Raw genomic sequence first — 26663 nt, 5'->3', positions numbered from 1 at the left:
CTTTGTGCATTTATCCTCTGTAAATTGTTAGTGATGGGATTTAATATGACACTTTTTTGAAGGTGACTACAAGCAAGGTTCACAGCCCTATGCATACCTTCTCAAAGATGAACCTGAGTTCAATGGAATTTACTACTGAGAGCAAGCTGAGAATTGTGGATTAGTGATTCATAGAAAATTAGTACACTGGCAGTTGAAGTCACCATAAGCACCTTCAATTTTGTTTGAAGGCTCATTAAACAAAGTTCGTTTAAAAATTACTTCCCTGCTTTTCTTTTTTCACTAATTACATTTTACATATTAAAAAGTAGCTTCAAGCTTTATTTATGTACATAGCTGTAAATGTAGGTGAAAACTCCTTCAAATATTATGATAATCTTAAAATATTTAAAATAGCCAAATGAATAACTATTGTGCCTTTTGAGGAGATATTTTACATAACCTGCAATTTTAGCCCTTTTTGTTGCTATTGTTTTGTTTTTATTTATTTTATATCATATGACATTAAATTTTAAATAGAATAATAATAATACAAATTTTGAAAAAAGTAAATAAAAAATAAATAAAGCTAGTAAGTAAATTTCAACAAGTACAAAGAAAGATACTTTAGAGGAAATGGAGTATCTACTTCCTGCCATCTAGTGCTTGTGCAGAAAGTTGCAGTCAGTTATCAGTCCTGCCCTGTCTATTATTCCTGGTCATAGGTGAAATGTGCATTGAGAAATAAGAGAGACATATTAGAAATTCATAAAAAATCTTGACATTCCTTCTTTCCTCCAGAAGGCAAGCTCTCTTTTTCGATATGACTGCGAGAATCCTCCCAGCAAAGGCTGTCACTTCTTTGCCAGCCGTTGCCTGGCAGCAACAGCTGTCTGGAGGCTACTAAAAACTACCTGAGGTCTCGAACACACTGAAAAATCCACTGCCGTTAGTGCCCTGTTCTTCGCACTGGCCGCGCACGTACATCCCATTTCCTGCTGCACTGGAAGGACTTGCCCGGGCAAGTCTGAGCGGAGTGCCACAGCAGGCAATGCAACTGCGCTGCTGGCATGAAGAACAGGGAGGCGACGGCAGTGGCTTTTTTGGTGCACGATCTCCGGTAGTTTTCGGTGGCCTACAGTCAGCCGCTGCTGCCGGGAAGTGGCTGGCAAAGAGGTGGCAGACCAGCCACCACAGGAAGAAGATACACCTAAAGAAAGTGGTGGCGGCTGGGTGGATTCTCGCAGTCACACCGCAAAAGAGAGCTTGCCTTCTGGAGTCTGAACCAGCCGCCACAGTAAGAAGGTAAACCCAAAGAAAAAGGCGATCATGGAGGAGGAAGCAGGGCTAGGGCCAGGGCCTTTGAAGGAGCGGAAGTGGGACTGGCAAAGGGAGAGTGGGCGGCATGCAGGAGGAGGCTTTTGACAGATTAGGCCAGGCCTGGTCAGAAAATAGATAGGTAGACATTCAATTTTTTTCCCTACTGGGTTCTGTGGGAATGGCTTGGTGGGGGGGGCGGTCATGTGACTGGGTGTGGGCGTGAGTGACATCAAGTTGGCCACATCCACCCAGTCACTGACACCCCCACCACCAAGCCACGCCCACAGAACCGGTAGGAGAAAAAATGAATGCCACCATGGGCCATTTCCCCCACAGTGATTCACCCAGACAATTGAACAAGCCATACCAACAAAGCAATGGATGTGGGGAACAAAGAGAAGTTTTCTTCCTCTCCCTAGACTAAAGTGAAGAAAGGGGAGGAAATCAAATTTTGGATCTTGAGTGTTCTTAGCACAATTTTTCCTCTGTATGTTTGTAATGTCTCAGTGTTTCTATTCCAGAAATAGGGGGAAAAAGAGAAGATGGGGAAAGACTCTTTTTTGGGGAGAATCAGCAATAGTAGGTGATCATGAAGAAGCATAGCTGGGAGTAATAGGTTGATCGTACTTCTTCTCTGAGATCCTTAGGAAGTTTAGTTACGTATGTACATTGTCAAACCAATTTATGGCAGATGCTAGCTCTGCATGAGCTAAAATCTGAGGCGCTCCCAAGTAAATATAGAGGAAAAACCGCACACCCTTCAGAGTTTATTCTGGCAATGACGAGCATGTCCAGAAGAATCCATGCAGGAAAACGTATCCAAAAGAAATCAGTTTTAAATTTATTTTGAAGATTTCTTTTTCCCTTCTTTATTTAGACAACGGAATTATAAATTGCTAGGGCTATGCAAGCTACAAAGGAGCTTCATTCAATGAACTTTAAAACAAAATGTACCTTCAAAGCAACTTCATGAAGTAACAGAATCTTATCTATTTCTCTATCTCTATTTTATACATACATATACATATATGCATATATACACACATATATATATGTGTGTGTATGTGTGTGTGTGTGTATGTATGTATGTATGTATGTATGTATGTGTATATACACACCCACATACATACACACATACACATACATACATACACATACATACATACATACATACATACATACATACATACACATACACATAAACACACACACACACACACAGAGAGAGAGTTTCCCTATGCGAGCCAGATCTTGATATTTCTTTTGGGAGCCCAGAAGACTGGGGACCCATCTCATCTCCAGGGGCCAGACAATCCCTTCAGTATGCCCTGAGGGCACTTCAATCTGACTTCCTGCTGCAGCCATTGCAGGCAATTCTGAGGCCCACACCAAAGGACTTGAAATTACTGCAGGAAACATTTCAGGAAAGGAACTTCTCCACAGCACTGGTCCAAAGTTGTTTGTGGCCCCATGTGTTGCTTTATGGAGGTAAATCACCTCATGCTTTCACTTAAATCAGGGATGTCCAGCCTTGGCAACTTTAAGACTTATGGACTTCAATTCCACAATGTCCTTAAAGTTGCCATGATTGGACACCCCTGATTTAAATGAAGCGTCACCACATGCTAATTTATATGAAGGTCATTCTGACCTTTTTCTGGCAATGTGGCACACTGGTGATAGGGCAAGACAAATATACATTTGTATAGGGCCAGAAAAAGAAGAACAAAACTGAAGATGAGGGAAATGAGAAGAAACACATAACTGGGCAGAGAAAAAAAATCTTGTTTAGTCATTATTATGAATAAAATTCAAGAGGCGAGCGACACTTCACAGATACTTCTTTATGCTTAGATCAGTTGTCAAACTCCTTTGTTATAACAGACACACTGCTTTTTCATTTATTTACTTATTTCCCACCTTTATTATTTTTATAAACAAGTCCAGGCTGCAAACCTATTCCCCTCCTCCTATTTTCCCCCAACAACAACCCTGTGAGGTGGGTTGAGTTGAGGGAGTGTGACTGGGCCACGGTGTCCCACCTCACATGGAACTAGAAATCACAGTCTCCCACTATCTAGCCTAGTCCCTTAACCACTAAACTGGTTCTATATGACATGCATCCTTGTCAAATATTTACAGAATTCATTAGATCAAGAAAAATGGCAACACTAAGTCATGAGGATTGATTGCTTAAAGCCTGTGCATAGAGTGGGCCTGAAAGTACTCTGCTCCATTCTTGATCATGTGAGGTCCCTACTGGATTACTACCGCCAGGGAGAGCAACTAAGCATTGACCTCCTCCATCATTGTGAGGGCCATCTAAAATGTTTGGCTGGTTTTTAGAGTACTCTGCTAATACACCTGATCAAGAAAAAAAATCCCTCAATTCAATCTTGCTTCTTCTAACTCATTGATTTCTTAACTGTTGTAAGCATAAGCCAGTGATGGCAAGCCTTTTTGGCACCGAGTGCCGAAAAAGTTGCACGGAAACATCGCATGGGCACACATGCGCTCGTTGGGGCTGCGCTCCAGAGAGGATGAACATCTGGGTTCTAGCGTGCATGCACACCTGACAATCAGCTGGCCGGTGCACATGCACACACCAGTTTTTGGCACTGCCCTGCATAAGGAAAACTGGTCATCACATGCGCATGTGTGCCAGAAGCCCATAAGACAAACAGGCAAGGCTGTGCGTGCCAGGTGACATGTGCCACTTTGGGCACGCATGCCATAGGTTCGTCATCATGGATATAAGCCATCTAATTCTTTAGAGTCAGAGGTCAGTCTAAAGAACTTAAAGCAGAGGGTTGGAAAAAGCAAAAGAGCAAAAACCCTTAGCAGAACTGATGACTTTTTGGACACTTTTCTCCAATCGCCACCCTCATGCTGCAGAGACCCATAAAAGTTTTCAGGCACTTTACATGCAAAATCCCAAGGACAGCAAAAAGAACCATACTGGGGAAGCTGAATTAAAAATGAACTTAATTAAATACCCTAAAAATAGTCAGGAAAAAAAATTAAGTCCCAAAGACATCATGCAAAAATTAGTTTCCTAAAAGTCACCAGGACCTGGGGGGACAAAGTATTCCATAGAGATGGGGCAGCCACAGACATTAACTTGCAGTGAAATTGAAAGAGAAAAAAATGCCTACTTTGCTATACCAGAATGTTCCTCTTATCTTGAATTCAGCAACTTGAATGATCCAGTTCTTTGACATGACCACTTATTGCCATGGTTTTGTGATGTCCAAACATCCTTCCCTGGCAGGAATCACTAGGAAAAATGAAAACCCTATTAAGCTGTTCCTAAACTGATACTTGAATTAGAAGCCTGGAACAGCACAATTTTGATTTTTAACAAATGCTGGAAAAGCTGTCAATACAAAGAAAACCCGCAACTGCAAACTATAAGGCTCATTAAGGTAAAGGTTCCCCTCGCACATATGTGCCAGTTGTTCCTGACTCTAAGGACTGCTAGGTTGGCAGAAGCTGGGAAAAGTAACAGGAGCTCTCTCTGTTACGCAGCGCTAGGGATTCAAACCGCCAAACTGCCGACCTTTCTGATCGACAAGCTCAGCGTCTTAGGCACTGAGCCACTGCATCCCCATAAGGCTCAATAAATACATGTTATTTATTTGTTAAATTCTTTTGCCACCTCTCTTGCCATGGGGCTACTCTAAGGTGACTTGCAATAATAAAAAGGAAGAAAAATGAAAGGCATGTAAGAAAAACAGAAGGGAGACTCTATAAAGGGAAACTGAAGGTTCAAACCTTGAGAGAGAGAGAGAGAGAGAGAGAGAGAGAGAGAGAGAGAGAGAGAGAGAGAGAGAGAGAGAGGAGAGAGAGGGGGGGGAGAGAGATGAAATGTTCCAATCTTCACTACCGGTTCAGAATCAGGAGCATTCGTGCGGTATTTCTGCAGAGCATCTGTAATGGTGGACGGAGCCTCCCGCCACCGCCACTACCGGTTTGTGTGTGTCTCTCTGTGTGTGTGTGAGAGAGAGAGAATGCCATGGCTGAATACCACCTCTTTGCACCCGCGCACACACATACACATTTTATAACAACAAAAGCCACTTGGGAGGAACATTTGCCTTCTGTAAATGTTATCCTGATAGATCTTATCCTGTTCTAGGACTCTTTCTCTCTGATCTTGTCCGACCGAACTCTTAATCTTAGAAAAGATGATGATCAATTGATAGATGGATAGAAGAAGGACGGAGAAACTAAAGAAAATAAAGATTTATCCATATGGCTAGAGATTCTGTTACTAGATGAGACAACAACCCCCCTTTTTTTTTGAGTGGAGAACCTCACTGAAAATTCAGCCTGTGCTATGTTTTGAAGGTGTTTTTTAATTATTTATTTTACACATCAAGTGGACTTGGCCAGATTGGCTGGAGTGCTTATTTCTACACAGACTTGGTAGAGAAAGAAATACCCCATTGACTGAGGTCTTTTCGTTTACCATCTGCATCATAATTGCTTTATGTAAATTTATATGAATGTTATATAAATGCAGTTTATAATGTAAGATTGTTTGCTTCAGAAACAAAGTTAAATTAGTTGTTACACCCCAAGAAAAAGAACGAATTGAAATGGGGTGCAGGGCAAACTCTAAGTAGTGAAAGAAGATTGGTACAGAGAGGTGTCTATAAAACTATTTGGCCTAGGGGTACAAAGGGAAAAATAAAATTAGCAAATGAGTTTAAAAATAACTCAGTTAAAATTTTAGTAACATTATTTCTACATGGTTAATAATACACTGCCCATTCTTATGTAAATAAAATTTCAAAAAGATGTTATACAATAGAGTGAATTTAAATTGTGTGCTCTTGCTATAAATAAATCCAGTTCATTATATCCCATGGCCATCAAATAAGGGCAATGTAAAATTGGCAAATAATGACTTTTGGCAGAATTCCTAATTGAGGGCTTACCAGTTTATGCTGGCATCAAAGCCCTTCAAATATCCCCCTTTTCATTTTGAACAATAATGACTATTCCAAGAAGTGGATCAGCCATATCCTTACTGTGAGTTGGTTTTATTTTTTCCCTAATAGTTTTGTATTTTTTGTGCTGAATCACCCTGAGGGCAAAACATTTAAGGGTGGGGGTGGGGGAATCTTATGACAGTATTTTTGGAAAGCAATCAGAATAATTCCCCGTTATTTGGCATGATGTGTATGTGAGTCTGTCTCTCTCTGTGTGTATCTATGTTATACACACATACTCCTACCCTACTGAAATCAAAATTACTTCTCAGCAGAGTTCTCATAGAATAGAAATAGAACAATTGAAAACATGCACCGTCAGATATAAAATAAACAAAAGCCAAAAAAATAAATCATAATGCTTAAAAACCACATCGTCACAAAAGCAAAAATAAAACTATAAAAAGGAAAAAGAAAGTGGCATCCCATAAACACAGAGGAAAGGATAAATCCTCTCAGGCTGATCTAATAGGTTTAAAAGAAGATGTCATTGCAAAATCATTGCAAGCCTTCTGAAAAGAATTCCTTCCTCACACATTTCCTAAAAGGTAGTAAGGAGTAGACCAACACAATATCCACCTGTTCCACAGCATTATTCTTGCCACACACACAAAAAAAAAACAGCATCTTTTTAACCCCCCCCCCTCCCAGCTTCTAAAAATGTCAGATTTCCTAAGATTTTCGGCTGTACTTGTTCTAACAAGTTGGACCCAGATGTGGTATTCAGCAGGTTCTGATCAGTTCTGGAGAACCAGTAGTGGAAATTTTGAGTAGTTCAGAGAACTGGTAAATACCACCTCTGACTGGACCTGCCCCCATCTATTCTCTGTCTCCCAAGTCCCAGCTGATTGGGAAGGAATGGAGATTTTGCAGTAACCATCCCCTGCCACGGCCACCAAGCCACACCCACCAAGCCAAGTCAAGCCCACCAAGCCACACCCACAGAACTGGTAGTAAAAACATTTGAAACCCACCACTGGTTGGGCCAGTATGATTGGGTGATGCAATTGCCAATCAAAGGAACCTCGTCCTAACATATGTATGTTCCAGCAGAAGGCATGAAGTGAAGGAGAAGGATCTGTGAGAGGTGGGTAAAAAAACAAATCCGAAAAAGAGTCAAAATCCAAGTTTGGGAATACATCCCTCACTCTGGAAGAGAGGATTGGGAATATTTTTAATATTGAAGTAGACTAGTATTAATGTGAGGGATAAATTAGCCTGCTTTTGTGGGGGGAAACTATTTTTAATTATTTAATAAAAGTCTGTTCATTTATTTAACTGCGTCCTCTGTGACATGTTATGTCTTGATCAAATTCTACCCAATTATGTTACTTTAGAGATTTAAAGGGATTCTGATCCACAAAAGTGATTTAATAGACCAACAGATCTAAAAGATAATAAGAGAAAGAGACTCCCACAAGAAGGTTATATGCAGCATTGTATCAAACAAAATCAAATGATCTAACCACGCATATTAGAGAAACCACATATTTGTGACTCTGCTGTTCCAAAACTGTTCCTGTCTTTCAAGCCTGATAAAAATCATCCTAGGCTGGAAGATGTCATTAAAAAATCAGTACATTTTCAGCAGCACCATTAAATTTTGGGAACAGGCTTGGAGCTAGAGTGTTTGACAACTTGCAAAATACAGTACCATGCTAATTTTTGAAATCTATAATTTGACAAATGGCTTTATTTGTTTTAAATACCTGATGGCTTTTGCAATGAATTATTTCCCTTGCTAGCTCTCAGTAATTGATATCTACTCTCAATAGTATATATTACTTGATTTTCAATACTTTCTAGTCACTCAGTATATGTTGCTTCAAAGACCCTGTAAAAGTGGTACCTTTTCGGAAGATGGGATTTATGTGGCCTTCAACCTGTCATTGATTTCAAATCCTATCACCTCCAGCTAGCATGATAGGATGATGGAATCTGCAGTCCAACAAAAGCTGTAAATATGCATGCTTCCACCCATAGCCTATTGCATGAAATCAATGCAAAACTGAAATTTGATAAATTGTAAAGCAATACCTTCTTTCTAGATGTATAAGATTGAGAATACAGCTGAAAATAAAATTAGTTATATAGGTGCAACTCAACAATACACTAAAGTGTAACTAGTACGGCAGGTAAGTAGTCTAGTCTGAGCAATTTGTACTTCTAGAACCATCATTTCAAATAAAATGATTAAAATTGATATATGAACAGCAAACACGACCCATGGCAACCTTTTATAGACAGTATCCTTAGAAAGTTTGCTTAAAATTACATTAAATGTCAATAAAGAGGGATCAATGAACCAAAATGAACCATATTACATTAAGTTCAGTTCTCATACATAATCTGTGAGCTATCCTAACATAAGAAAATAGCAAGTAGTTATATCATCTGTTGAAGAAAATGACTCTAAAGTTGCTTAGTATTCTTTACAACAGGATGCAGATTATTAGATTCAACACTTCCCTCCCCCCTCCACACACACACTACACAAAATGAAAACACAATTCTTAATTTCCTGCATAATTTGATGCATTTTGAACAACAGTTTCTTTATCAAAGGCATTATAAATCACAAAAAGAAACATTCTATTTCTAAACAAAGCAGTCAAAAGTTGTTTACATTCCAAGACCACACACAATAAAAGATCAGCATACAATGTAATACATGTAAAAAGAAATTTTAAAAATGAAAGAAAATATGAAAGCAATTAGTAGCTAACAATTAATAGCACAAGAAAGGAACCAGACAGTTTTCTACAGCTTTTATAAACCTTTTATAGGTTTTTGAAGATTTCACACAGAAGAAGGATAATAGCCTCTTGGTCACAAAAGGCAATTAGAATTATTGACAATTGCAAGTATTAAAGTTGATCACTAATGGGTATACAATGACTGTTTTAACATCCTGTATAAGACTAATTCTATTTCTGAGTGTGAACAGAAAGAAATACTTTCATATGGTAGGCTTATAAATTTACTGATTGGTGCCATAGCAGTGCCCAAAAACACAGATCATCATGTCACACTATAGAAGAAAATAGAAGTGTAATATGTTTTTATACATTTCATGGTCTGTATATAAATGGAATGCTTTACATTTTATTTACATTTTTTTTAAAAAAGCAATTAATTTAGATTGCAATGCCACTACCAAAGGTTAGAACTGCATAAATACTTCTGATAGGTTATTATCTTCTTAATCATTCACCTGTAATACTCATCCAGACTAATCCAGATAAATTGAGGGAATCATGTCCAAACATAGTATATCCAACTTTGAAATCCTGACTGGTTGATTATGTATGTGCCACCATATTGTATCAACTCTTAGTTCCCAGTTAGATACGTATGTTGTCCAGGAGGATCTTTCTCCAACCTGGTCCTTCAGATCTTCCAACATCCACCCATCACTGTAGTAATTAAATCCACCCACCTGACTGTTGATTCCCTTTTTTCTCTTTCCTTAAATTCTAATTCTGTAAATAAGTGCAGAATTTTAAACAACTTAACAATATCTGTCTATATTACGTTACTATTAAGATTGTGATTGTCTGTGTGGAATTGGTCCCCTGAATAAGTGAGAGACAGAATATAATCCTTCCCCACAATCACCATCACTGCCAACCCCAACTCTAGGTGTTTCATTCTGGGTGACGAGATTGTAAAATACTTATGCTGGAAATCAGAGGTGGGTTGCTGCTGGTTCGGCCCAGTTCGGTTGAACCTGTAGTGGCGGCAGCAGAAGGCTCCACCCACCTGCCTGGACGCTTCTGCGCATGCACAGAAGCCTTGCACACGTGTGTGAGCGCCTGCTCATGCACGAGCGAACCGGTAGTAAACCGGTTAGCAACCCACCAATGCTGGAAATATTCTGTCACTTCAGTCCAAATAAATGGACCCCATGCCTCTTGATTGTTGTTGTTGTTTGTTGTTTATTGGATTTATATGCCACCCTTCTTCCAAAGGACTGAGGGCGGCGTACAACATTTAAAAAAAAACACATTACATTGATCTCAGATGCTGTGGCTGACATCATTTCCTAAACACTGATACATAAAAATATTGACTAAAATTGGTGGCTATAGAAATTTTAATAAATAAAATAAATGAATAAATAGATTTTACTTTTTACTTAGCTCCTTTGGATCTGAGGAGATCCAGAAATTTCAAAAAAAAAATGTTTCAAAAACAAAAAACTTTTCAACTTTTAGGATTTTTTTTTTTAAAAAGATGATTGTTTTGTAAACCCAAGATAAAGAAGAATATCTTTATCTCGTTAAATTGGGAAGCATTCTTTACCCTAAAATGTGAACTTAGAAAATTTTGAGAGGGAAGAAAAATGACAAATATGACCTGTGAATTTTATAACAAAGCAAGTTTTATTAGAAAGAGAAAAGAAATTTGTCTAAGGAACTAGATTGTTTGGCTTGAAGCATAGAAGCATAAGCTCTAGAGATCAGGAGAAAAGAGAACCACACTGGAGGATCAAGTGGAAGGATTTGAGTTGCTTCACTCTGTATGGAAATATTTAACAGAATTCAAGTAGTCATAATGGGAATGTGACGCTTTTGCCCTCAGCAAGCAAATGGCTGAGAGAGAAATGCAGCTTCAGACATCAACCCCAAGAGAAGACATCATCATGAAATCCTCCTCTTATGGTTTGGGAAATGAAAAGAGGAGACATCAAAGTGATGGAAGGATGTGTAGTAGGAAGTAATGTAGCAGCAGCATGTGCCACATTGTTTGTAAGAATAAAGTAGCCCAATGCCTGAAAAAATAGTCAAATGGAAAAGCAGAAGCTCATTCAACAGGACAGAATACGTGTAAGAAACCGCAAAACAGGTTTTAGCAGAGTATTGATTTAAAAAAACACTCTAAAAAACACTTGAAGAGATTCTGCATGTATGAGGTCTAAACAAGTGCCTTTGTGAAAGTACATTTATGTGCAGCCCTTGATGATCTCTGCGCTTGGTTGTTTGTTTGCAGACATTAATGAATTGTCTGCAAGCAAACAAGCTTAGAAAACTCCGAGGATTCCACAGTTCAACCCTGACCTGCATTTAGAAATGGTTTGAGAGGACTGAGTAATTGGCCAGAAGTCATCCAGCTAGCTTTTTATTTAAGGCAGAAGTAGAACTCACAAACTCCCAGTTTCTAGCCTAATGCCTCTAACTACTGCACCAGCCTGGCTCTACTTTTAGAAAAATTGATTCTCAGAATAGTATTTTTTTTTTTTGACCAAATCTTAAAATAGTAGCATTGGTGGTAACCGTTATGAACGTGCCCACATACGTATAAACATTCAGAGTTGTAATAGATGGAGTGGTGTGCATATACCCTGCTCATTTAGAGTGTTCCCTAACAAATAAATACATTCAAGAGCTAATCCATCTATTTTAGGGCCTATGAAAGCTCTAGAAATGTATATTAAATTGCATAGAAGTTTGAATTACTTCTTTTAATCAAAGGCATGCATGTAGGATAGATGTTGTTTTAAAAAGATTATTTATTGAGAAATCCCTTTGAAAACCAAGGAAGGTAGATGTACATGTATATAAAACAATTTAGATTATTATTTAAGAAAAAAGGAGTATCCCCATGATGACATGATCAAAATTCAGATGCTTGACAATTGATCCATATTTATGACTGCTGCAGTGTTCAGGGGTCATGTGATCATCTTTTGTAACCTTCTGATAAGCGAAGTCAGTGGGGAAACCAATTTCACTTTACAACCATGTTATTAATTTACCAACTGCAGTGTTTCACTTAACAACTGTAGCAAGAAGAGTCATAAAATAGGGGAAAACTCAGTTAACAAATGTTTCACATAGCAATAGAAATTTAGGACTCAATTGTGGTGGTAAGTTGAGGAGTACCTATATGCTGAAATTTCTTTTAGCAGTATAAATCATATCCTATGGGTAAATAGTCAATTAAAATTCATTACCAATTTTAACTAAGATGATTATCAGCACTTTTCAGCATTGGCCTACTTCAAACTTCTGTTCTTCCCTGTGGATATGAAGTGGATGCTAAGAAGGCAAGATTCTCTCAAGAGGAAAACAAAACCGATTAAAGAGAAAGTGCTTCAGAGGAGCATTTAGGATACTATTGATAGTATCTGTTTATCTGTTTTATTCTTTAGTTGGACAAAAACAATAATTAAAAGATATCATGATCCTAGGGCAAACTGCATTATGAGAAAAATTTATCCTCTCTGCCTCACTCTTAGAGTCAGTTATCTTTTTCTTCTCCTGAAGGTCCTACTACCTGTGAAAGGAAAACAAAGGGCTCTTTCACATTTTATGGACACATCCTTCTTGTACAGCAAATTGGTTCCTTTCTGGTGTAAAAATAGAGGGTGGATCCTGTGTCATTTCTATTCAGCTACCATTACATACATAAAAGAGTTAAGACTAGAATAACTGAAAGCCAGTCCCTTGGGGAATCTCCATGCTACTTACCAGTGACGTGCGGTGAGGTTTATGGCTGGTGAGGCTGGTGACATCATCAGGAAGGCGGGGAATGGGACCACGTGTGCTGGAGGCTCAGGCTGCCTCCTCGAAAGCGACTGGGGAATGACGAGAACCTTCCTGCCTCTGCTGGACTTTGCATGCTCCTCGCGACTGCATATTGCAGTCGCGAGGAGCGCGCGAAATCCAGCAGAGGCAGGAAGGTTCTCGTCGTTCCCCAGTCGCTTTCATGCCTTCGTCATCCGAGAGCGCCAACAACATTTCTGCCCCGCAGCTCCCGGGCGCGGCCGGACGGAGGTAGCTCGTCCTACGGGCGAGCGACCGAGGATCAGGCTGCCTCGCTCGCTCTTTCGTCCGCCCGGACCGCCTCGGCGTCACTGTGGCTACATCCGTCCGGCCGCGCCCGGGAGCTGCGGAGGCAGAAATGTTGTCAGCGCTCCCGGATGACGAAGCCACAAAAGCGACTGGGGAATGACAAGAACCTTCCTGCCTCTGCTGGATTTTGCGCGCTCCTGTCGCTTTCGCGCAACTGTCGCTTTTGTGCCTTCGTCATCCGGGAGCGCCGACAACATTTCTGCCTCCGCAGCTCCCGGGCGCGGCCGGACGGATGTATATAATATTATAATATTTATATTATATTATTATTATATTTATATATAATATATAATATTATATACTATTATTTCATGAAGAGAGGTGAGGCTCTGCCTCCCCTGCCTCCCCTGTCGTAATGTCCCTGCTACTTACCCACAATCAGAGGTGGTATTCAGTAGGTTCTGACCAGTTCTGGAGAACCGGTAGCGGAATTTTTAATTACTTCAGAGAACGGATAAATGCCATCTCTGACAGGCCCCGCCCCCATCTATTCTCTGCCTCCCGAGTCCCAGCTGATAAGGAGGAAATAGGGATTTTGCACTAACGTTCCCTTGGAGTGGGAGGGAATGGGGATTTTACAGTATCCTTCCCCTGACACGCCCACCAAGCCACGCCCATCAAGCGACGCCCTCAGAACCAGTAGTAAAAAAAATTGAATCCCACTACTGCCCACAATGCTCTTTCCAGTAGCTCTGGAAAGTCCTGTGTTTTGTAATATAGATATAGAACCAGCTATAGATGTAAAATGATGTAAAAGTTTGCTTGTTCATGTCTCCTTCTTTCTTCCTGGTTTTTGTCCACCTTTTGTCCTGTTTTAACTGGGTTAAATAAACATCAAGTTGTATATTTGCTAGCTGATCAGAGGAACGTGTGTGCTTGCTCTGATCTGGAGATATGGGTTGATTTTTTGGGGGGGAACGGTGCTGGAATTGAAAACTGTCCATAGTAATTTTCTAGAAAAATAGCTATGGGCCCAACAGGGAGACAGACCACCCAGAGACTTTGTCAGAAAACATCTCAATTTATGTTCACACATTATGTTCTCAAAGCATATCAGTAGACCAGCATTCAAAAGCTAGACATTATGGATACTGCTCAGGAATTAAACCATCGTAACTGAGAAACAATTGGTTCACACCTACAAGGCTGGCATAAAGTGCTTGAAAAGGGCACGGTCATTGGGACCAGACAATCTTCCATGTAAAGAGGGGAAGGAATAATAGCATCTCAAACTTGAAGTTGAGGGCATTGTTTGAAAACTGTGTCCTCTCAATTTCGGAGATGCCACACCTAAAGGAAATCCAAACCAGGATAGCGTAGATGAAGCAGAGTATATTACATAATATGAAATAATTCTGCAGTTGGACTTGACAAACCTTTGAGTCATTCAAAATGGTGCCTTGGGGGGCTGGGGGAGAAGATCAGAAACACACTAAGATAGACATGCTCACTCAGGAATGAACTTGGTTCTGAAAAGTTCTGTGCTTTTTAACAGGTCTAAATGTTAATTTTTGCAAGTTGTCTTTCTCCCTTCTTTTGCCTGTCTTCTGTCTTTTATCCAGTTTTGCCAATTAGTTGTTTTGACATTTGCTGGTGTTATATAAATAAACATCAGCTGCCTTTTTTGCTAAACCTGAAGGGATATGTGTCCACGCGCTGATCAATATATAATAAGTGACTGCTGGGTGCAAACAAAATTGTACATTGCAATAATTTACCAACCTATTTGACGCCTCACTGCCTAAAAAAAAAAAAACTATGTGAATCTGACCTACAATTGTGTTTCCTGAAATGTAGAGATTTTTTTTTTTAAAGAGTTGCGAGAGAGAAAGAGTTGCTTCCAGTTGGAAAACCAGAGGTGGCATAACCTCAGAATTTCTAACACTGAGGCAATAAACTGTAGTACTTTAAGAATAAGAAAATCAGTGACATAGCTTTGTGATAGATTCACCTACATCACACCTAAAGTAGTATTAAATTGACACTTTCTCCAGATTCTGTAACACTGTGTGGATGGGTAGGTCCAAAGCTGATATCTACTTGTAGCTGCTAAAATGTTGCAATGTTTTAAAGACTTTCCAATTTTCTGTTCATTGCTTTCCTTTTTAAAGGAAAATGTAATAATCCCATTCACTTCAGAAGGGATAAAACCATGGCCAATAGAGTCTACCATTGTTAAAAATTATAATCCCCGCGTTCTAAATTTCTTCCATTTTTATCATGTGTATCCAGGAGTTTAGTTCCATTCTGTGTTTTCTCAAAATAACTGTACTCTGACACATCAGAAATTTCATTTAATTTTTATCAGTTAGTCATGGCTAAGACTCCTACCCATACTTCACGATTACCATTTTAAAATGGAAGTATCAAATTGAATGTAATTTTAGCTAACACCTAACAACAATGATTAAAAAAATAAACCAAAATGCTTGAAAAATCAGGACCATTTAATTTTATTTTCTTCAAAAGCCTTCATCCATTTAATTTATAAACTATCTAGATTTCTTAATTTAGGAAGTTTCTACAACTATCAGTGTACAGTCTGAATTGAGAAAAAAAATATAGATGAAAAGCTTTTGATAAATGTTAGGGAGTCTATGACAGGAAATGAGAGAGAGAGACACTGAAATAATGATTTCAACATACAAGTCTCATTTGCACCACTTTCTGTTCTCAAATATTTTAATCTTAGACTATTTTCACAATCTAAAACTCACACTACATATCGTATAAACCATATATATTTTGAGATCAATCAAGATCATAGTACGTAGAGTGATGGTAAGACAGAAAGCAGATAATGCTCTCATTGTGGCATTTTTTCTTGTATTCGTTTTCAACTAGAATTTTTTCATCTGCATGGCTCAATTCTCTGAATTCTTACAGCAAAAAAAAAATTAGATAAATGTTAGAAAGAAGGAATTCTGTATCCTTTCTCTATTCAGCCTTTCTTCTCATTTCAAAATCTGACTAGGCTTATGTTGTTTTAAACAAATATATAAAAAAAGACACTTGAAACTATTTAATGTGGATTTTCCATTCATGCTTGTGTCATCATTTTGGTTTCCTAGTTTAAGATTGTAAAAAAGGTATTATTGCTCATTTAAGAAAAGTGTTTCAGTTACTTCCTAAGAAGTTTGTAAGGAACAGACTATCTTTAGCAAAACCATTCACACTTCCCAAGAATAATTAAAAAATGAGAAAGTTAAGAAATGAGCAGCTGATACTTTGTAAAGCCAATAAGGGAGAAAAGTGAAGTATAAAAAAGAGAAACAAGGAATATTATGGATCAAGATTTTCCCACTAAACTAACAATGCTTTAGTTTACAATACTTTAAAGTGTAACTTAGCAGCTCCCAACTTTTCGGGGAATTGGGCTTCACCCGGGAAATGGTTCCGTGGAGAGAGGTTTTTCCATGGACCGGATATTGCATTGTTTCACATGCTGCCTGCATCCTGCGGATGGGACTTTGTCTGTCTGTACAGCCCGGTTTCTAGCATGCTGCAGTCCAGTGCAGGTTCATGGATCGGTGTTGGGTACCCCTGGTCTAACTGATTCTACCTCTCCAGTATTTCCAAGTATTTATTTAAAGTACCGGAAATGATTTAAATAGTCATACATTACTTCTGAGGATATTCTTGTTTTGAAAATTATGCCCCATCTTAAAAATAATGTCTTGTAATATCAGAAAAAGAAAATATGGAAATCAGAGGAGAGATGAGTTGTTATTTTGAAAATTATGTGCTCCCTAATTCCACCTTTGTGATATCAGCACTGTAAAGGATACCCTGCCACTTTCCCTAACAAATCGTTTTATTATTAATGAAGCCACCCATACAAAATAAAGTGCAGATTTTAGCAATCATTGGAAATGTAATGAATGACAGTGAATTGAACAGCAAACACCTTTTAATATTGTAAAGTGACATTTGCTATATGATTACATTGCAAAATCCTTGTTAAACTGGAACACTTTTCAGGGAAGAGACAATTGTAACACAAGTAGGATATATGCTAAATCCACTGGCAATTTAAACAAAAGCCAGTGTCCCAAGTAAGAGGCCTATCAAAAGTTCTAGATGCACCCTAGTCCTATCATAATACAGATACCTGGTTAATATGTATTTCACATGACATGGAAATGCTTCTGGCAGCCGTTATTTATTCCAGATGTCAATTGACACTTATCTGAGAAACTCCCGTTTTACATGGACTGTATAGCATTAAGTATGTGTACTTTAAAGTCATGGCTGTTGCCAAAGGTACTTTTTTCAAGAGGCAACTGGACTTTTCTGATTATTATTTTTTTTTGAAGACATTTCATTCCTCATCCAAGAGCTGAAGAAGCTTCTTGGATAAGAAGCGAAACATGTTGAAAGAAAAAGCAGGAAATCCAGTTGCCTCTTGAAAAAAGCCCCCTTGGGTGATTACAATGAACTACTGCTAGAAACGTTCAGGTGAAAGACAGTGATTCCAGCCATCCACATATAGATTTCATAAAATTATTTAGTATTTTTATTTGATTTTTATCCTGTCTTTCTAACCAAAAAAGTGTATATTATGACATGATTAAAATACACATTTGTATATGTAGGTGTGTGTGTGTGTCTGTGTGTCTGTGTGTAAATTTCCTCTTCACTGTTACGGGTGGTCTGTGACTTCCTCAATCTCAAGTCCTCTACCAGAGGCCTGGGAGTTTGAGGGTCCAACCCAGGATCTTAGCTGTTCCTAGCATTGCACTCTTCTGGACAGACAGCTTTGATGTTGTTGCTGGGATCTGATATATAAAACTGCACGTATAATTATTTGTAAACCAAATGTTATGAGTTACATCCTATTTGCTCCTGTCTCTTAGATCGAATTGCACAGAATATAATTAAGTCCCATTTGGAGACGTGTCAGTATACAATGGAGGAACTACACCAGCTAGCCTGGCAAACTCACACATATGAAGAAATCAAAATATACCAGAGCAAGGTACCAAAAAAAAAAAAATCCAATTAAAATGCCTTGTTTTTTTCTTACCACAAAGAAAGCATTGCCTCTCTGAATTCATTATTATAACCACAGTGATTGCAAAATTGAAAAGGGATGTTTTAAAAGATGGAGCAAAGTTCCTAATCTCCATCTAATTTTTTGTGCTAAACTGTTGTGTCTGTTACTTTGAGTACCTACCCTCAGTTCTGTTTCTGCAGTTTATTTATGCTCTGTGGGGGCAAAAAGAAAACCTTCCCCTTATATTTCCCGAATTTAATTTACTGGATGATCCAAGGCACTAACTTGATTTTCTTTACACAATGCTTATTGTAGGTACAGCAAACATCCCTTTCTTACTCACCTTTTATTGTAAGTGAGACGGTTAAAACCCCAACTACTACAACTCTTCCTTTGAATAGATTTACCTCTTTTCCCCTCTCTATAAATAAGTTCACTACAAGCAGAATGGAAAGAAAAGGGTTTTCAAACAAACCTAACATCCTGTCATATGGTTATAAACTCTGGCATTCTGTGAGTTGCTGAAAGTACTGTTACTTATTTGTGTTACTACAAGATTTCTGTACACAATTTGTAAGTTTAGTACCCTGTATTTAATTGGGCAAGTTTCCAGATGAAGGTGCACTTAGAACAATGAATAAAGCATGCCCTACTGAACTTCTAATTCTTTATTCTTTTGTGATTTTCCACTTGTAATTTCCTCATTAGAGAAATATCAAAAGTGGAGCCAGATAATTTGATTGTATTAGGAACCTTGCAGAACTAAGGTATTATCTGCATATTCTAAAACCCAGACCTGTTCAAAAACCATTCCTGGGTTTAATTAAGGAGGGATATTCCTAATATAGGACCTTTCTTGTTATGGGTCTACCCTTCTAGAGAAGATGGTGATTGGAATCAAAGTACTAGGAATATAAGCATAATGAGAGTGAAGCTGACACCTTAATTAAATAAAACAGGGGCCTATTAAACATCCAAGGGTTCAAATCTTGTCCCTTGGGGTAAACTCAAGATCACCTGAAGTGTTAATATCACTTTTTAATGCTTTGGTAAGGCCACACTTGGAATACTGCATCCAGTTTTGGTTGCCACAATTTAAAAAAGATGTTGAGACTCTAGAAAGAGTACAAAGAGCAACAAAGAAGATTAGGGGACTGGAGGCTAAAACATATAAATAATAGTTGCTGGAATTGGGTATGACTGGTAATGAACAGAAGGACTAGGGATAACATGATACTACTTTTCCAATATCTCAGGGGTCCACAAAGAAGAGGGGGTCAAGCTATTCTCCAAAGCACCTGAGGGCAGGACAAGAAGCAATGGGTGGAAACTAATCAAGGGGAGAAGCAACTTAGAACTGAGGAGAAATTTCCTGACAGTTAGAACAATTAATCAGTGGAACAACTTTTCACCAGAAATTGTGAATGCTCCAACACTGGAAGTTTTAAAGAAGATGTTGGCGAACCATTTGTCTGAAATGATATAGTCTAAATGATCCTGCCTAAGCAGGAGGTTGGACTAGAAGACTCCAAGGTCCCTCCCAATTCTGTTATTCTATTCTATTCCATTCCATTCATGATGATCACAGTCTAAATCACAGGTGGACAAATTTTATGGAGCTGGAGGTTGCTCATTTGGGGAATGAGAAATTTTTTTTTTTAATGACCAAGAGCCACAATGAATGGGACAATGACATTATGCAAACAGGTAAACAGATTCTCCAACGTGATCCCTGTGTGGAGTGGAGGAGGCAGAGGAGGAGGGAAACTGAGTTTAGGGAGGGAAACCTTAGCCAGATGTATTAAATATTAGATGTTTGGCAGTCTGTTACAAATTTTTAACAGCATCTTCTCTGACCTAAAGAGCATTCTTTCTCTGCTTTCCTTCTTTTTCATGCGCCTTCTTCTTGAAGTCAAGAGAAGCATTATGGCAGCAGTGCGCAATCCAGATCACACATGCAATTCAGTATGTGGTGGAATTTGCAAAACGGATATCGGGCTTCATGGAACTCTGTCAGAATGATCAGATTCTACTTCTCAAATCAGGTTTGTGGGAGAGATTACATTACAGTCTACTAATACTTAACCAGCATCAATACTTGATCAATAAAAGAAGATAAAGATACGGGACCTGTTACACTTACTAAAAAATTACACAGAGGCTTTATAGGAGCATGGGGAAGGCGAAAACCACCTCCCCTGCCCTCCCGGAAGCTCTCCGGAGGCTTCAGGGACCTTCAAGATGCTTCCCTGAAGCCTCCGAAGCAGTCAAAATGACTCTCCGAGCAAACCGGAAGTGACGTCCGGTTTGCGCAGAGGGTCATTTTAAACGCTCAGAAGGCTTCAGGGACCTTCAAAAAGCTTCCTTGAAGCCTCCTGAGCAGTCAAAATGACTCTCTGAGCAAACAGGAAGTCCATTCCTGAACTTCCACTTTGCCCGTAGGGCCGTTTTTTTGCCCTCCGGAGGCTTCAGGGAAGCTCATGAAGCCTCCGGAGGGCCTCTAGGGGTGGGGCGGGGGAGGCTCTTTTCGCCCACCCCAGGCTCCTATAAAGCCTCTGGAGCCTGGGGAGGAGAAAAAATGGCTTTAAAAAAGGGTGAACTCAGCTGGCCAGCTGACAGGACAGTGCCTTGCCTGCCCTGACAAATGGCTCCGTGTGCAACCTGTGGCACGCGTGCCATAGGTTCGCCATCACTGGGCTATACTGTCTTGTTGGGATATTTCTGTGTAATATTTCAGGACTTTTGTTATTTCAGGCTGCTTGGAAGTTGTTCTAGTGAGAATGTGTCGTGCCTTCAACCCACTCAACAACACCGTCTTGTTTGAAGGAAAATATGGAGGAATGCAAATGTTCAAGGCTTTGGGTAGGCAGGTTGTTTTGTTTTTTCAAACTGAAGGCTTTGTAAATAATTGGGATTCATTTCAGTTCATCACTATTTGTAATATTTTGGGGACCAAGATATTCTGCTAGATCTATTTTCTCAGTTGAGAATTAAAATCCAGTTCATAATCAGGATATTCTGTTTATGTCCCATATAATAGCAGCAAACCAATTTTCTTATTCTTGAATCTCTGTTTATTCAGTAATTATTTTACATGCTTTTGCTATGTCATCTGGCAGAATTGAAATTCATTTCTCCAATAGATTGGAGCGACTGCCAAACTTTAAAAAAAATACAGGCTGAAAACTTGTACTAGATTTGGAAAAGGTACAAGCTTGAATTTCAGATCAGAATAAGATTCAGGTGTAAGGTAGTAAGCATACACACTGAAGGAGAACTGTAAAGATTTAAGGTTAGGGAGTCATGCATTCATAGTAGGAATGAGGAGGGCAGGTTGATCAAACATGTATCATAACATCATGAATCACCAAATCCCTGACTCAGCTTTTATGTCTGATCTCAGGATATAAGTATGAAAAGGCAGGAGTTATTTTGTGAGATCACAAATTCTACTGTGTTCAGAAAGTTTTAAAAAGTGACTTCAGTTTTTTTGTAGATACCTAACCTGAAAGGGGAAAATTACTTCTACGTAGATTATTATAACTGAATGAGCCCATTAGATTTATAATAATTAATTGAGTGACAGGTCATAATTTGCTTTCATAGCCCTAAGTGGTTTTGATAGGTGAATGACTAGCTGCTCCATTACAAACCTTATAGCTGTTCACTAAAGTTCCTCTTTCAGGTATTCCATCTCTAAAGTTGAGGTGGCTGTTTAAGACAGCAGCATGCAGAATTGATGGGCAAATGACTGGAAAGCCTACAAGTATTGTTCTCATGGTATTATTTGCATGACTCCCTTGAGTGAAGTCAGGACTGAGAATGATTGAGCTGTTGATAGAGCTGAATGGAAGCCTAGGTCTCTTCAACCGTAAAGTATACAAGCTTAACCAATTGAAGCATGCCAGTGTGAGATTCATTCTTGCTACTATCAAACTCATACCCAGAAATTTCATGTAGGAAGCTGGGTAATAACTTGACAACAGTGCTGAATAGTTGAGCTGTGTAAATCCTATACACACTCAGAAGATATCTCCAGAACTTGACTTGGTTATCTGTGTTTCCTGTAGGTTCTGATGACCTTGTGAATGAAGCATTTGACTTTGCAAAGAACTTATGTTCATTGCAGCTGACCGAGGAAGAAATTGCCTTGTTTTCATCTGCTGTTCTGATATCACCAGGTGATTTCCTGCAACCGATTTTCCTTTTTTTAAAAAAAAAACTCATCCTATGTTCAAATGAAATCTACCACTGTCAGTCTTTCTTATCCTGTAGCACATCACCCATGTAAGCATATTAACTTAGTTAAGGAAAGCTGAATTGATATAACCTGTTTTGTGTTTTGTTTTCAATGTGGTATAAGTTATAAATTCAGAAGCTAGGCCCAGAAAAATGTCATGGTTCAGCGTCCCACAGATTTCATTTCTTGTAGCTCAGGAACCGTCAACATGATGAGTGAGTCAACTGTACAGATTGTTCCCTGGAGGTAGTTTGTCAGCAGTGCCTTTTCCTTGGAAAATTCTTCAAATTCAATGTTAAATAGATCAACTTCTGAATTGCAATCTGTTTTCCTTTAGAAATGATAACATTGCATGGCATAGCTTTGGGATTAATAGATTGGTCCATTAGAGAAGTGCATTGAGGATTTCACATCAAAATGAAAAGCCATTGTTTGTGTAACTCAAAGTAATTAGATTTTGATTTGAAACTGAATGAGTGCACTTCTTTCCCAAACCCGAGATATTACATTGCTGAAAATTAAACTAATTACCACGAATCTCCTTTCCACCTTCTAATGATGTATGTGTATGCTTATCTTAATTTTGTTGTCTTGTTTGGCCAGATCGAGCTTGGCTCTTAGAACCAAGGAAGGTCCAGAAACTTCAGGAAAAGATTTATTTTGCACTTCAACATGTGATTCAGAAGAATCATCTTGATGATGAGACTTTGGCAAAGGTAGAGCATCAATACAAAATGACATTCGCAGAGAATCCAATATCTAAATGTACAACTATACTAGGATATTTGCTTTCCCTCATTTGTAATGGCAGTTTTCCCCAGTAAAGAAAGCAGTTACTCAGATGTAATGATTCCCAGACTTACTTGGAAAAGCATTGTCGATGACCTCAAAGGAAAGTGCGGGCCTGCAGTATATAGACTTCCATGGGGAAGCTTGCTTAAACAGCAGGTTTATTTTGACATAATGCTTAATTGGTTTGGGGGCCCAATTCTGGCAGAAGCTAGTTGTTCCTGAATTTAACTTCTAACAAGCTATTTCCCACTATATTTATAGGCCTTTAGTAAGTTTATGTGGAAGAGCAGATGACATAGTTGAAAATGTGTTGCTGGAATTCCTCTGTAGCTCAGAAGCACCCACGGGAGTCAAACTATGAGTTGCAGAGGATCTTCTCAGGGGTCAGCAACCTGCGGCTCTGGAGCCACATGTGCCTTTTTCATTCCTCTGTTGCGGCTCCCTGTTGCCAGTTGGCACCACAATTTTGAGAGGAGCTTCCAGTTAGGGGGGAGAGCACTGCACACCAGGAGGAGACTCTATGGCAAGGGGTAGGTTTTCCAGTCGGCTCCACAATTGATAGGGTTTTCGGTTAGGACAGGTAGAAGAAAAAAAGTGCCGCGCTAGGAGGAGACTCTATGGTGGGGGAACCGGACTTCTGGTCGGCTCCAGAATTGAACAGGAACTTCTGGTTAGGACCTTTGTGGCTCTTTGAATGTTAAAGATTGCTGACCATGGAGTTAGGCTTACTAACTACACTTTGAAGGGAACGTTACTTTCCAAAGCTGCTCCAAGAAGCAGACTTGACTGCAGTGTAAGTATATTCTTTTACAGTTAGATAAGCTGGTAAGCTTGACCTCACCTCCTTGACAGGTGCAGAGAGGTGAGAAAAAGGAAGAGATTATGCAAGTGGGAAAAAAGTATTGAAAGTTGAGTAAGCTTTTGTTGGCCCAGCCAGGCAAGGAGGTCCCCAAAAGTCATATTGCCTCTGGCTCCCCTCAGAACTGATGATGTCACTACTGCAATTTTTCTCCTGCTGAATGGAAGGATGCAGAGCTACCCTTTCATGGGAGAAACAGACGCTCACCATAAAAAGAGGTGTTTCCATTTGAGTTTTTCCACTTAAACTTCCCAAGTTTATTAAGAAGGCCTTAACTGATTAGCCTAATTGGCAGGATGTCTGTCACAGAAGTTCTGGCTTTGTCTTTCTAGCAAGTCACTTTTTCTTCCCTAAAATTGAGTTTAGTTCCTCTTTGGTTCCCTAAAATGTATTTAAATGTTTTTAAGCAATGTGTGTTTTGTTTATGAACTGTTTAACATATGGCTTTAACTTCAGTTGGCAAAGAAAAGTCAGATATTTTATTAAGCAACACCAAATTGAATTCTACTGCCATGTTTTTAAATAAAGAATTTGTTTATAATTGTATATAAGAATTTGAAAGTATGCATTATGCACTCTTTGATTTGGAATTTTTTAAAAAAATCTTGGTTTATCTTTCTCTGTCTGCCTTCCAGTTAGTAGCCAAGACACCAACCATTACCGCACTTTGCAACCTGCATGGAGAAAAACTGCAGGTATTTAAACAATCTCATCCTGATATAGTGAACACACTTTTTCCTCCGTTATACAAGGAACTGTTCAATCCAGATTCTACCACTGGTTGCAAGTGAAGGGAAAGTGAAAGCTCCTGGAACGCATCGCTGATCAGGCAAAGGAATTGTTGTCATGAAGACTTTCTTTAAAACTTGTCACTACTGCAAACCTAGGAATGTCCTGCACTTAATAGAATTATTTTTCACCGCTACAGTTTGAAGAATGTAAATATGCACTCCTGACTGGAGCGTCTTTGGTTTCTCTTCTTTTTGTTAATTTTTTTTCCTTTTTTTAATTTTTCACTGACCAGAAAATTGCAAGTATAGAATACTGGGTGTGATCTTTATTGTTTATTTTTATTTTATGGGGCTATGCTCTGGGAGACCACTGTTTATAGATGTTTATTGTAGATATAAAAGAAAGCAGAGGAGTAATTTGCAACATTACTCTGTTTAATCAAATATAATTTAAGGAAAATCCACTAAACTAGGCTTACCTACTTTCTATGTTTTAGCTAGTTAAATGCATGTGGCAATTTGTAGCTGTCTTGGAAACAAGTGTGTATGCGTATGCAAAAAGTCATGGACTTTCCCTTTGTGTGTGCGGCATCAATGCATTGAAGGCTTCATACAGACTTTAAAAGGCCCTGCTTTCCCTGAATTCTTGACACAAGAGTGGACAAAGCACATTTCAAAGCAGTAGAGTGAGTATTTCATGTCTTGCCCTATCGCTTTTTCCCTACTCAGTATACAAAGATGATTGGGGACTGTCCATTACCCTGTGTGTTAACCTGGGGAGGGGAGAGGGAATAAGGGAAAATCTAGAATATTGAAATCCCATATGTATTCTCTGACACATGGGGAAACTTCATGTCCTATTTGTATATGAGCAGTATATATCAGGGAAGGCCAACATTTATACTTTTCAACCTGTTCTATCCTTTAGACCAGTGGTTCTCAACCTGTGGGTCGGGACCCCTTTGGGGGGGTCGAACGACCCTTTCACAGGGGTCGCCTAAGACCATCAGAAAACACATATTTTTGAAAAAATAAGAAAACATATAACAATTTTATGGTTGGGGGTCACCACAACATGAGGAACTGTATTAACGGGTCGCGACATTAAGAAGGTTGAGACCCACTGCTTTAGACCATGTTTAGAACCAGGAAAATATTTTAATGCACCATTCAATCTCCTCTCCACTATAAATCCTAATAAAACAGAATCATCCAGGGGAGTGTTTCCCAACATTGGCCATTTCTAGGTACGTGGACTTCAACTCCCAGAATTCCCCTGCCAGCATGGCCATTGAGAAGAATTCTTGCAGTTGAAGTCCATACCCCTGGAAATAGCCAAGGTTGAGCACACTAATCCAGAGGGTTATTTATAAAATAAAATAAAAAGAGAGAGAGATGCAATACGAAATGTCTCATACACAGAAGAGCACCACCTAAACTTCTTTGAACAACCTTTTTTTTCCCTCTTTAAATAAAATTGCAGGAAATGTTTTAATCAAGATTTAATTCATATTTGATCATACCACGGGAGAGAGGATAAAAGTGCTTTATGAGTCAACTGTTAGCCATCCCTGAAATGTACACACACACACGCACACTTGTAGCATAAAATAAGATCCCTATTTTTAAGGACATTCTCCTGTATTTTTAAATTTCTCTTTGTAATGTGTTAGGTTTATGTTGGGCAAGTAGAATTTTTCTCTGCCATCCATATATAATTATAAGATGGTAATGTTTCTGATCAATTTGTATATAATGTTTATACGTACTCAGCCAGTGAATGAAAAGTCAGATTTGTGTACTTGGTGCCAAAGCCTTGTCTGGATAATTCAAATGGACAGAGAGAAAATTAATGGGAGATTTTTCTTTTCATCAGTGATAGAGCTGAAGTC

General features: G+C 38.9%; 1 protein-coding gene across 1 annotated transcript in view; it reads left to right on the top strand.

The window, feature by feature from the left end:
- Window positions 1-25117, top strand: part of RORB (RAR related orphan receptor B) — a 133386-nt gene extending 108269 nt beyond the window's left edge. Inside the window, exons 5-10 of the mRNA XM_081944826.1 lie at window positions 18010-18131; window positions 20062-20194; window positions 20904-21011; window positions 22220-22330; window positions 22993-23105; window positions 24676-25117. Coding sequence (XP_081800952.1) covers window positions 18010-18131; window positions 20062-20194; window positions 20904-21011; window positions 22220-22330; window positions 22993-23105; window positions 24676-24831 — 743 coding nt within the window. The 3' untranslated portion in view covers window positions 24832-25117. The remainder of the gene's footprint in view (window positions 1-18009; window positions 18132-20061; window positions 20195-20903; window positions 21012-22219; window positions 22331-22992; window positions 23106-24675) is intronic.
- Window positions 25118-26663: the final 1546 nt, after the last annotated feature.

The sequence above is a fragment of the Natrix helvetica genome (assembly GCF_964273705.1).
Source record: "Natrix helvetica genome assembly, chromosome: 2".
NCBI classification, from domain to species: Eukaryota; Metazoa; Chordata; class Lepidosauria; order Squamata; family Natricidae; genus Natrix; species Natrix helvetica.
Note: the sequence above shows the minus strand (reverse complement) of the source record. Positions and strands in the feature narration are given on the sequence as shown.